A 13,399-nucleotide genomic window follows, 5' to 3' on the forward strand; every position below is an offset into this window, starting at 1 on the left:
TGCCTCTGGGCCCATGCAGGAAGCCGACCTGCACAGAGCACGGGTGGGTAGCCACCTCCACCCCCAGCGCGCCCAGGCTGGTCTCGCACCGCCCGATGCCTGCCTGCTCCAGACGTTGATTCCTTGTCATTCCCCCCCAGCTGTCCTTCCAGCTGTCCACGAGGAAGGACAATTCTAAGATGCTGGTCCAAAACTGTGATCTTTCCTAAGGCGCTTACATTGTCCCACAAACAGAAGAGACCCATGGAGCTGTAAACGACCAGCTCCCAGAAGGCCCTGGAAGCCGGGTTTGCTGTCTGGGGCTCCCACGTGGGGCACTCCCTCAGTGTGTCCGGGCCCCAGGGAGAGGGCGGGGGTATTTTTGATGGAGCCCTCCTGGCCTACAGGAAAGAATAGTTTTTAATCAGGCTAAGCAATTAGGCCCAAGTAACATAAAAATCTGTTTGAGATCCAAGTCCTGGGTCCCTTCAGTGAGGATCTTGAGAGAGAAAGAGGAAGCAGAGCAGGGGTTCATTGGAGGAAAGCAGGGTGTGGAGGTGGGTGGGCCGGAAGGGACAGTCAAGTTGGGGCTGAGGAGGGGAGCAGACAGAGCCAGAGGAGAAGCAAAGGCTTTGCAAGGTGAATGCTGCCTGTCCTCCACCACCTCGAGTGGTGTGGTGTTCCCAACGGTGAAACACCAGCTCGCTAACTCTGAGAAAGCAGACAAAAGGATGGCCTTTGAGTTTCACGGCCTCCCTCTGTCTGGGGCAGAAACACTGCAATCTCTCCCATGCACCAGGCCCTGCGAGGTAAACCTGGCCCATTTCCCGACACTTGAAACACAACTGGCCTCCTGAATCGTCCCAGCACCCCTTTCGAAACAGACACATCTATCGATTTTTTAAATTTTTAACTGTGGTAAAATACATATAAAATTTACCATTTTAACCATTTTTAAGTGTACAGTTCAGTAGGTGTTGAGTGTATTCACGTTGTTGTGCCACTAATCTCCAGAACTTTCTCACCATCTGAAACTCTCTATCCTTTAAATAATTTCCCATAAGACACATCTATTTTCTTTTTTTTTTTTAACAAAAATGTTGATTGCTAACATTTCTTTTTGGTGAGGAAGATTGGCCCAAGCTAACATCTGTTGCCAACCTTCCTCTTTTTTCTTTTTTTCTCCCCAGAGCCCCAGAATATAGTTGTATATCCTAGCTGTAGGTCCAGACACATCTGTTTTTAACGACTACTTTCTTCAAGAGAATTTTATCTCCTACTATGGTCTATGTTTGCCTACTTCTTTCTCCATCTCTCCTCTCTCACACCACACACATGAGTGTACACATGCACACATGTACACACACAGACACACGCAAGCAACACAGCTCACTCATAAGGCTGTATCGCCCTCAGCCCTCTCTCTGTGACTATTGTTGACAACGACATACGAAGAAACACCAACTCCACCAATTCAAAGAGACCTCGCAGAGGAGGACTGCTGCTTCTGCCAAGGGGTCTCCAGGCCCAGGGACCCATCCACCTAGGACTCTCAGGCAGGAAGAAGTCTTAAGCCAAAGGAAGCTTCCAGAAGGAAGCTAAGTTAGCAACTACTGGGTTTAAACCTCTAGAAGTGGTTGTTACCCAATGAAAAAAGGATTCCTCCTTGGATTTGCAGTGGGAAATGGAGCCAGACGTCACCCCATCCTTTGTACTCAGTGATAAACTCATTCCTGGAGGGGAGCCATCAAGCTGACCAAAGGCGAGGAGTCTCCCTTGAAGCCAGGAAGGAGGAATTGGACATGCCCATCTTTCACCATCACCTAATATGAAACTAGAAACCAAACTGGCAAGCAGAGAGGCATGCATGAGGAAACGTGTTGGTGCACCATTGTCTCTTCATAGAGAAAGGCAGACACAGCGGTGAGTGTGCTCCAGAACCCCCTAGGCATCCGCACACTCCTTCTTCATCACGACGAATTCACCATTCCAGGGGAGCGCTCCCACCACAAAGCTGCACATTACTCTCTGAAAAAGACCACCACCACAACAAAAATTAGTAGTGTGACAAAAGAAAAAGAAAAAATTGTTCTGTTGCTAGGTATCAGCTCAGGAATATGCTGGAAGATGGGTCATCACTCATCAAGGAAAACTCCCAGAAATCTGCTAGCTAGAGGCTGCAGACTGTTCCATCAGCAGTTACCCATGGGAGTCTCTGTGCCCACATCATCCGCAGATAGACAGCAAATTCTAACAATTTCATATTTTGGTGGGAGATCACCTTGTAAACTTGATTTATTTTTAATTACCTTTAATATTTTCTATAATGTAAATGAAGCATTTCTATGTAGATATAAACTAACGTATGTTATCTTAATAATTAAATAATTCCTTTTGTTCTAATAACAAGTCAGGGTAAGAACAATTTAGAGGGTTCTAGAGCCTAACACACCTTTAATTTCAAAGATTTCTTCTCTCTCTTTCAAAACATCATTGAAATGACAAATGGAATATTTTATGTGTGTGTGACAGATGGATGAATGGGTGGATGGCTGTTGTGTAGATGGGTGGATGGATGAGTGGGAGGATGGGTGGATGGGTGAGTGAATGAATGGCTGGCTGGATGAATGGATGGGTGGATAGATAGAGAGATGGGTGGATGGATGCTTGGATGAGTGGATGGATGAATGGGTGGATGGATCATTAAATAGGTGGAAAGATGCATGAATGGATGGATAGATAATGGATGGATGGATGGATGGATAGATAGATAGATAGATAGATAGATAAGCAGGCAGATAGTAGTCCTGGAAAAACAGCAGAAGATATCTTAAATAATTGACTGGAAATATTGAGGTACTTCCAGGAACGATGAGGCAAATGGAGTCAGAGAGAAGGAAGTTTGGTCTCTGATGAGTATTGAACACATGCAAAGGGGGACTATGGAGGCCTCCTTTCCCCACAAACCCACAAAAAAAATCCCAAATTAAGATGGTTTTATGGGTAAATTACATCAAACCTTGGGAACCAAAGGCTCCTTTGGTTTTTAAACTGATCCAGAACACAGCAAAAGATGGAAAGCCCCCATCCATGGAGTGGGCTCCAAGAAGCATGCCCCCCAGGCACTCAGAGAGAGCAGAAATTTGCTGTTAAAGAGATGGGAATGTCAGGTGTGCACATGGACACCAGGTTCAACAAAGCAGTCCAGCCAAAGGAATAAGGAATGTTCTATGCTGTATCCATGTGGGGTTGCCCAGACAACTTGATAAAGATGAACATTCACCAAACAAGCTTACACACTTGTTATCTACGTACCTGTCATCACTTTCAAAAACCTACAATCTGCTAATGTGGTTGAGAACTAACCACTGCCAATCAAATAAAGTTATAAAACCACACACACACAAAGACAAGTGTACCATATTCCAAACATCTAAGAATGGCTCAACATTAGGGAATCTATTATTTTAATTAACCACACTATGGGTCAAAGAAGAAAAGATATTCAATATACTTAGTAGAAGTTGAAAGAATATTGGATAGAAGAAAACCTTCTGAATTTTAAAAATAACTCCAGATAAGAGAGAATTGGGGGAAGTTCAGAAATCAGTACTTGATGCAATAATTAATAGTAGGATATAAATACTGAAAACATTCCCGTTAAATCCAGGAATAAGAAAAACAGTCCAGCATTCTTACTTTTCAACATTATTCCAAAGGCTCAGAAAGAAAGAAACAAAGTTTTCATTATTGATAAATTTGTGCTTAAAAACATACGCCATAAAACCAGGGTGTCCCTGGAAAACTTACATACAATCAACGAGCTCCTTGAGAATAATTCTCCTCAATTCTCTTTAATATTTCCTACAGACAGGTAAAAAGCAACAACTTTCCCATAATCCCAAAAAGCCTAGTAGAAAATATAAATTTAAACCAACCATGCTTTTACCAATGGTAAAAGATAAAACCGCTTAAGCGTTTGTCCCGGCAGGTATCTACTATTAACTGGACCTGATGAGACTCGCTCAGTTTGAGCACACAGAGGTGGCATGAGTCAGACATCACGGGAGCGCACTTCACTAATGGTCCCTTGCGATCTCCTGTGCTATGGCTCTGTAAAGCAGTGGTGCTCAAAGGAGGGTCCCGTGGCCAGCAGCAGCATCACCTGGGAACTTGATAAGAATGCAGATCCTTGGATTTCACTCTGGACCTATGAATCAGAACCTCTGCAGATAGGACCCCGCTGTCTGGGTTTATCAAGGCCTCCACGTGATTCTGCTGCTCACTCACGTTGGAGAAGCACTGGTGTAAACAAAGGGGCAATGCCTTTTGGTCAAACCTGCAGAAAGCCTGGGGCCGAAGCACTTGGATGGACAATCCGAGGCTCTCACTACCTCTACCTCTGAGGTCAGAAATACAGGGTTGAGGCCAAAAGTCCCTGGACCAAGCCAGCCCTTTGGTTGGGAGACTTTGGGCTGTTCCCTGACCTTCATGGAAACTGGGCTGAGCCCGGCAAGAATCAGCTGTCAGCCTGGGAGGATGGCGACACAGTCTGGCCTAGACACTGCTTATTCTCCAGCACCCAGAATAGCACCTGGCGCAAAGTAAGCTTTGATGGGCCGTGAGTGAATGAATTTCCTTTTGTGCCTTCATAAGGATGAGCAACTGTGGGGTCAGAAACAGCTGTGTTGTTCATCCAGGTCTAAGAGGGCAGATTTTCAGTGACTACGTGTTAGCAGATTTTCCTGCACCAAGAGGCCAGTGTTGATGGAGCCCTTGCAATAGGAGTGACCTTGTCAGCATCTTGTCCCCAGAACAAGGGGTGAGGAAAGACTCAGAGGGTCCACCACATTCTGCTGCCCTGCACCCTCTGCTCCAAAAACCACAGGGTTGACCACTTCTGGCGCTAAACACTGGGAGTAACCCAGACCTCAAAGAGTGAGTCTGGACACTCTCAGTTCTCTCTGGGGTTCAGAGCAGCCAAGACCATCACAGACAGTCGGTTTGTCACCTACCTTTTCCAGCTTGATGTTTTCTTGAACGATACAGTTTTCGTTATTATCCGAAAGCTTTCTGCAATTGCTGCGGGCAATTTCAACATCGATAAAGTATACCAAACGATCTGTGACCTGTCAATTAGCAATCAGGCAATTTTATTCAAAAAAGTTTTATTTTACTTTAAAAAGTTTTAGCAAACACTAAAAGAATCGCTCTCACTCTCATCCTCTCTCCCTTTCTCCTCCTCCGTCTAAACATACTTTTAGGAAAAGGTCTCTGACATCCGCTGCCTGGGTTCCTTTGCACACTCACACCGATACCAGCTGCAGCCACTACCTAAAGCTGGATACGCAAGGAAAAGGCTCCTTCCGGGTGTGCGGCCTCCTTGAAGGCAAAACCTTCTAAGTCCATTTTCTGTCCCAAAGTCCAGGGCACATGCTCAGTGTGGTTGGGAGGAGGATGAGGCCTCCAGAACCATCGGCTCTCCTGGGCCCCAGACGTCACAGGTCCACATGCACCAGGAGGGAGGGCAGACCCCTCGGCCACATAGGACTCTCTTCTCTGATTCCTTTCCCACCTCCCCTTTCAGATCCTGTCATCTGGTGACATCTCTTGCCCTTCGGGGCTACCCCCCAAAGCCCTGCCCACCACCTCCACAAGCAGTCTTCGAGGAATCCGTCTTCTGTTCTCCATGGAGCGTGTAGTAAGCAGAGCAGCAGTGGGTTTACATCAAGGCATCCGTGTTCACTGATTCGTTCATGGTCAAACACAGGTAAGGCTACTCAGGACGTCCATTTACGCCTGTATTCATCGATTGTGAAAGATTACAGCAGGAGATGAAAGCAATGTCTGCAAGCGGGGTCCAGGCCACCTGGACTCACCTGTTTCTATCAGGCCTTTCCCCAGTGCTTTCTCCAGGTCTGAATGAAGTTGTATTACATTTTAGCTGTGTTCCAAGGAATAACCAGGGACACCCTGGCCTGTGTTGTGGGGAGAAGCTGGTTAGAAGACATCAAGAAGTGACCAATAGAAGCTCCCCTTGGATTAGAGCCAGGTTTGTACTTAGGGAACCTCAAAACCCCATGGAGGTGAACCTGGTCACCAATAGAGCTTCCTGTGGTCGTGATACTTGCTCACCTTCACCAGGCACTGTTCACCGGGCTTTGCACGCGATATCTCCCCAGCCAGCACACCAGCCCTCCGGAGGCAGGCTGTCACTCTTGATCTTTATCAAGTGAGGAAACTGAGGCACGGAGGAGCTAAATAACCATCCATCCAGTAAGCAGCTAACCCAGAGCTCAAACCAAGGCGTTCCTGCACTAGAACTTGCATCCTAACCTCCGTGCTTCACTCCCCTCCCTGCTAATCCAGCCAAGGGAAGGCCAAGGACTGCTCTGTGTTGATTCCAGGTAAACGAGAACCAGAGCTGTGCGAAGCTGGAGGCCATGCGGTTACGTGGACATCTTCACTGGATCCTCACAACCCCTTTCTAAAAACAAGTTAATCAGAGTGATAGTTTTAAAACCCAAATCTGATCACCTTGATGCTAAGAACTCCCAGACCTGGTATTTTTCTGGCTTTTCAGTGCTCTAAGAGAGAGCCAAAGTCTTGCCCAGCCCCACGAGGCACTGCATGGTTGGGTCCCTGGCCAGTCACATTGGCTCCTTAGAGTTGCTGAAATGGGCCATGTGCCTTCCCACTAGCAACTTGCTGTGCCTGATTGCTCTTCCCCACCCCCATGCACCCCCAGAATCTTCCCTGGTCCCCTCCTGTAGCAGAGGCTGTGAGTGGTATGCCCCATGCTATTCTCAAACACATTGCCAGTTCTGGGGGTCCCTGCCCAAGGGACTTCTTGCCACCAGTAGGAGACAAGGGCTCCCAGAGCAGCTCTTAACCAATGACGGATGGCAGTTTGTGGATAAGGAGCCCAGCTCCTCACCTGCAGGGGGGCCAACTCCATGGCGGGCTCTGCACCCTTCTCCCTGAGGCCCCAAGGTACACGGAACCCAGCTGCCCATGGTGGTCACCTGGTCAGTAACTCACCCTGCTCTGGCTGCCTCCCTGTCCTCTCTTACTTCCCCTCTGGCCTCCCGATGCTTCTGGGGATAGCCTCCCAAATAAACTACTTTCATCTGAATCCGAGCACAAGGGCTTGCTTCTGCGGAAACCCAAACACAAGCATTTCCCGCCTCCTTCACCTGTTTAACCCGTCCCTCTTCAGGTTGCATCCTCAATATCACCCCCTGGAGAGGTTGTTCTCAGCCTTGACTGCATATTGGGATCACCTGGAAGGTTTTAATGCCTACTGAGACATGGGTCCCAACCAGAGACCATTTATTGGTGGCAGTGCAGCCAGTGGCGGTGAGAAACACTCTCTGAGGAGACCTCCCCCAATGCCCGGGCCGCCGCGCACTGTGCACCACAATAACACCAGAGCACACCTTCCTGGGTTAGCAGTTTTTCCTTCTAATTGAACTGCCGGCTCCCTAAGGTCTGTGATCACTTCTGTCCACCACGTTGCCCCATCTACAGCTGCTAGCATGGAAGGGTTTGTGAGAAATTTGCTACATGCATGTGCTACTTGGTACCAAAGAAAGCAAGCTGTGAACAGGACTAGGGATGTTACCAGAGCCAGAATCCGTTCCTTTATTTCAAAGGGCCAAGGGAGCATGCCTCCAGGTGGACTGTGGAGGGCACCCAATCCATAAAGGGTGCTGCGCCATCCGCATAAGGCACTGGAAATACGGTGTTGATGGCTCACGTTTTCCCAGAGACATGGTCATAAGCGCCAACACGTAAACCGGCCTAGCCCCTGCTGACAGAGGCAGCGTTGAGAGGGTAAACGCTGAAGTGAGCTCTGCCGACAACGACTGACTGTTGAGTGTCTTTACAACTCATTCCTATGTGTTTCATGATGTAATTACCAGCCACACCACAACTAACTGACTGAGGCTGGGACAGGCAGCGGAATTCCAAAACCCAAGGCCTTTGCTCAGACATGGCAGTCAGGGCCTCATGCTGCCAACTCCAGGGGGCGTCACCCACACTGGAATCCAAGTAAGCAATGCTTCCCAGCAGCGGGCAACTCATGGCCCATGAGGAATGTGATATTTCTATAAACAGAAAATCACAATGCCTCCACTTCCCCTAAAGAAAGGTTGAATTCAAAGAATTAAAGAATATTGGAGGAGGCACCTTATTAGCTTATACATTAAATAGCACCTCGTGTTGATTTTCAATCTCACATTCCACATTATGTGGCTAGATTGAAATGTTGCCCATGGCAGCAGTATTACAAAATATTCATGGCGCTTAATTGGTCCCCCAACCTTAGCAAATACAAATCATGAACATTTGATTTGCAGTTTGGGGTTTAAATGAGTTAATATACGTAAAGTACTTGGAACAACAGTCCAAGCAGATATAGAAGGTGCACTGACGTTGCGGTCACATGCAAGTACACAAAGTACCTATCCACTTGAGCACTCCCATATTCAGGATTTCTGTCTGTCAATGTTTTTCTCAAATGCCCACTCTTTCAGCCTGGCTTCAGTCGGAGGCACCATATGCAAATATGCATATTTGGAGAGAACACCTTTACCTGCATCTTGACTTGCCCAATCTTGACCACCTGGAAGACGTACTTGTCCTCACTCTCTTTGTTGTACTCTTGCAGGGCAAACCACAGACATTGCCTCACGTTGGCATTTGAGGCACTGATGATGTTTAATTCCCTCCATGCCTTAAGCCTATTCTTTTCTGGGTCTGTGCTGGCCACCAGGGCCACCAGAATGGTGAACAGGAGCAGGCTGGACCCATGGGGTCTGGTCATGGTCCCTCCGTCCAGGGGCACAGGCACGCCTCCTCTGTTCTCAGGGCTGGAGCTGCGGGTGGCATGGGGTGACCACCGCTGCTGCTGCCATAGGTTCAAAGATCTTACCACTATGGCATCAGCGCAGCCAGATTCAAGACAGAGCCATAAGGGTCACCCTATAGGGCTACCCCTGTCCTCCAATGAGACCCACCCATGAGAAGCCAGCTAAGGAGTCTCTGCTCTCAGCCTCCCACCCTCGTCATCCTGTGTCGTGGCTGCAGCTGCAGGTCCAGGGAGAGCGCTTAGAGCCAGATGCGCCGACACCTACCCTGTGTGCCTCACGGCCCACTCCTGTCTCTGTGCCTCAGGCCTGAGAGATGTGGCTGGGAAAAGTGCCGCAGCCCCAAGGTTTCCTGGCTCTGGTCCTCTGTGGACTTCCAACCTGCCCCACCCCCCGGCTACTCCTTCCTCCTCGTGGAGTTGGGCTCTGACCCACACGCAGTCAGTGGGTCTCCCAGCTCTCCAGCACTTTCAGCCAGTGCCTATGCCATGGTCCAAGGGCCCCCTTGCCTCTGATCTCCGGTCTGTCTTCACCCTCTGAGTCCACGCCCCTGCAGTGAGGTCATACTTTGTGATGTAACCCAACACCTGTGACCCTGCCTCAGTGAGGCCACCACTCACCTGCTGGCCACTGGCCTTCAGTCCAGGCAGCTCACACACAGCAGGTAAGTGCCTCCTGCTTCTGCCCTCAGAGTGGAGGGCCCCTCAGAGGCCGCCTGTGTTGTGACTCTGGCTTCCTAAATGTCTGGCTTCTGGAGTCCCTCTGTTTGGGCTAATAGCACCTCCCTTCAATGTCCTGCCAGGATGTAGGCCACATAGGCCACCCTGATGCCTGGGCCTATACCTGAGTGGGAGGGCGTACATGCACCCCTGGGCTCTCAGACATTCTGCGTCTCTGTGAACATCCCAAGTGGGTGTCCAGCAAGTTCCTGGAGGGGCAGAGAGGTGGGCATTTGTCCCAGAGTGCAAAGATTGATGGATGGGCTCTTGACCATGAGGAGAGATAATGTACAGGAAACAACAGATGGTCATAAATCTGCCAGGCAGGTTGTAAAACATGGCAGGGTATGAACACACCACATTGTATTTGAACTGTCTGCCTATCGATAGATTTTTTTTTAGTTGTTTCTCATTTTCAGCTGTTATAAACTGTACTGTAGTGGCCAATACTTTTCCAATACCTTTGCAAAATTACACAGATATTTCTGTATAATAAAAGACTAGATGGAAAATTGATGCAAAGGCTTTATACAAATTTAAATCTAGTATATATTGCCAAATTGCTAGTCACTTACTAGTAATGTATTCATGATCTTAAAATTTTGCTGCATGTTAAAAGCACTTGGGGAGTTTTAAAAATGCCAGGGTCACTCTCACCAGCAGAGTGAATTTCTGGGAGAGGGTCCCAGAAGTCAGCATATTTCAAAGTTTTAAAGTTCCTGCAGGTTCCCACGCACAGCCAAGTTAGAGAACCAGTGTACTGTATCTGTGTTTTCTGAATGTTAATGTGCACGTGAACCGCTTGGAATCTTGTTAAAATGTAGATTCTGATTCCATGGGTCTGGGGCAGGGCCGCAGATTCTGTATTTCTAACCAGCAACTCAGACCACAACTTGACAGTCCTTTCTTCTCCATATCTTTGCTTCAGCCGAGTTACTGTTTCTTAATTGGATAGGAGAACAATTATGTTTCCTTGATTTGTATTATTGGTCAAAGTTAAGCATCTTTCCATGTAGACTCAGTAGTTTTCCTTCCATTACTGTCCTGCCCACTCTTCCTAGGGCACAGTCTTTTCTTATCAGTGTCCAGGGCTGTGGGGATGCGTTAGCGAGATTAACGTTCCATTTTACATATGTTCAGCAAGACTTTTTCCCAATTTATCTTCCATCTTTGGAATTTATTCATAGTTGATTTTTGTTTTTAATATTTTCCATAAAAGAATTTTAAATTTTTATATAGATAAATTTATCCACATTTTCCTTCATAGCTTCTAGCTTTTACGACAACTTTTATTTTAAAAAAGCCTTCTTGACTTAAAAAAATTAACCCATTTATTTTATTTATATTTTCATAATTTGTAAAATAATCAAATACCCCTCACTTCTGGTGAGCGTGTAAACTGGTACTATCTTTTTGGAAAGCAAGTTGACAAAGCACATTAAAACCCTTAAAAGTAGCCATGTTCTTTGACCCAGCAATGCCACTTTAAGTTATCTCAAAGCTATAATAGAAGTTAAATTTTTTCACTGAAAGATGTTGACTGCAGCCTTACTTAAAAGAGCTAAAACCTGTTAACATTTAAATAGCCACCTTTAGTAAAATATATAAATGCGTTACAGTATGAATAAAATGAGCCTCTTACATTACCTTAAAAACTGTGTATTTGAGGAATTCTCAATGGTGTCAGAAAATGCTCATGAAAAAATAAATTATATACAAGATGCAAAACACTAAATATGATCCAATTTTTTGTAAATAAAAATATTTTATTAAAAAATGCAGGAGAATCTTGACCATACTTGGACTGCGTGAGCACATCTCCAGCAGCCTCTCCCCCCTCACCAAGCACCACCTCAGGGCCTCGCCTCCCCCGCCAGGCGGGGCCTCCCCTTGGGGGCTGGCTGTTGCCTCTTCTGGTGTTCCTCCCTCCTCTCCACGCAGTGGCTCACGCCACCCTGTTTGTCAACACAAATGTCATTTCCACAGAGCCCCCGCCAACCCAAATCTATAACACCTCTACCAGCTATTCTTCCAGCTACTCCCAACGACTCTTCTAGCTGCTGGCCTGGCAGCTCTTGTTTTCACCTCCCTGTTTATTCCCTCCACATCATTTATCCTAACCTGCAGTACTTTATTGGTGAATTTCTTTATCCTATGTCTTTCCTCTCAAGAAATAAAATGGGCTTTCTAGGGACAGGGAACCCTTTCAACTGCTCATCACTATGCCACCAGAGCCTGGAACAAGGCCCAGCATGGAGTATATGTGAACATTTTTTGAGTGAATGAACAATGGTTTTGCTTTGATGAAAGAAAGAAATATTAATTTCTGATTTTTCTTTATATTTGTATTTCTTCAAATTTCTATATTATATATGCATTACTTCAATAATTAGGGGAAAACATCCTTAGCATGGTTACGATGGTATGTAAATAAAAATGGGATTAGATTAAAGAGCAGTTCATGTGCTTAAGACAGAAGGTTGAGGAGGAGCTAGGGGTGTGAGGGCCATGAATGGGCTGCACATGACTTTGATCATTTGTCACCTCTAGGGAGTCAGCCGCATGGGCTCCTCCATCCCTTTTGCCTCCCAATCCCTCTGCCACTGGGGTCAGGATGCTTCAGGCACTATCCACACAAGGCTTGACTCAGGGGAGACCCTGGTTCCGGGAAGCAGATCCAGCTCTAGAGACTGCAGCAGCCTCTTCCTAGGGGCCTGTGTTCCCATAGAGATCAGGGCATGTAGGTCCCGGTTCCAATTCTATTGTAGCCAAGGGTGGCCCTTAGGCCAGGGACCTAATCACTTAGGAAGCCAATATCCATATCTGTAAAATGAAGACAAGCCTTCTCTGACCCCCGATGGTTCCCATGACCCAGCGAAATCTGGGTGATTGGGACCCCTCAGGAGGGGTACCCATGTAGGTTGGGACATGACCTGAGCCTTCACTGGGTTTCATGATACGAGTCATTCATTGCCCCTTAGGCCAAGGGGCTCATGAAGGACAAGCCACAAGACACAGCCCAGCAGACATGGAGCCTGCTTCAGAGGGTCTTCAGTGCCAGGAGCCCCACCACTCCGGGGCCCACTGAGTCTGGACTGCTGTAGTAACTCCACCACCTGCCCCTCACCCTTTCCTAATTAACTACCAAGACCAAAACACCTGTTGGACTTTCTCTGACTCCAGGGTGCATTTGAGTCTTTTGTTCGCTTGCTTTTTTCTTTTCTTATGAACCCTAGCTGCCCAGAGTTTGGCTTAAATGTCATCCTTTCCTTTGTTCGTGACACTCCCAGCACTGGTCTATGCATGGCTGTACAACACAATGAACACCCATGAATCCATCACGCAAACAAGAGCTAGAATATTATCATATCTGACACTGTGTGCTCCTTCACTGTCCAGGGTGCCACCAGAGGCAACAGGAAAATGCAGGAGTGTCTCTGTTCTGATAAAACTATTTACAGAAACAGGCAGCGGGCCAGATCTGGTCTTTGGGCCATAGTTTTATCATTCCCACTTAGGGTAGTAAGTTGAACCACAGGGAATTACCAATATTGGACTGGTATGGATCTACAAAAATAGTGACTTCAAATGGTTCAGCCTAATTGTACTCCTCAGGGATTTAGTTATTTTGGCCGCTAAGTCCACATTCCTCCAAGATGTCTCAGGTGCTCTGTCTGGAATTGTGACCTGGACTAAGGCTCTATATGGGATGAATTTAAGGAAGAGAAAGGTGATGCACCCCACAGTATAAAGGCTAAAGGTACCCTGAACCCTTGTAAATCACCTCCTTTGCTGCCACTCCATCAACCACCGCCTGTAGTGAGGGAT

General features: G+C 47.1%; 1 protein-coding gene across 1 annotated transcript; it reads right to left on the reverse strand.

Annotated features, from left to right (window-relative positions):
* Positions 1–1,923: 1,923 nt before the first annotated feature.
* On the reverse strand, positions 1,924–8,809 carry LOC124248179 (cystatin-8-like). Its single transcript, XM_046678025.1, has 3 exons — positions 8,579–8,809; positions 4,995–5,108; positions 1,924–2,007 (listed from the first exon to the last, which is right to left on the reverse strand). Exons 1-3 carry the CDS (start codon positions 8,807–8,809, stop codon positions 1,924–1,926), a joined length of 429 nt encoding a protein of 142 aa, XP_046533981.1.
* Positions 8,810–13,399: the final 4,590 nt, after the last annotated feature.

This window comes from Equus quagga, chromosome 12, assembly GCF_021613505.1.
Source record: "Equus quagga isolate Etosha38 chromosome 12, UCLA_HA_Equagga_1.0, whole genome shotgun sequence".
Taxonomy (NCBI): domain Eukaryota; kingdom Metazoa; phylum Chordata; class Mammalia; order Perissodactyla; family Equidae; genus Equus; species Equus quagga.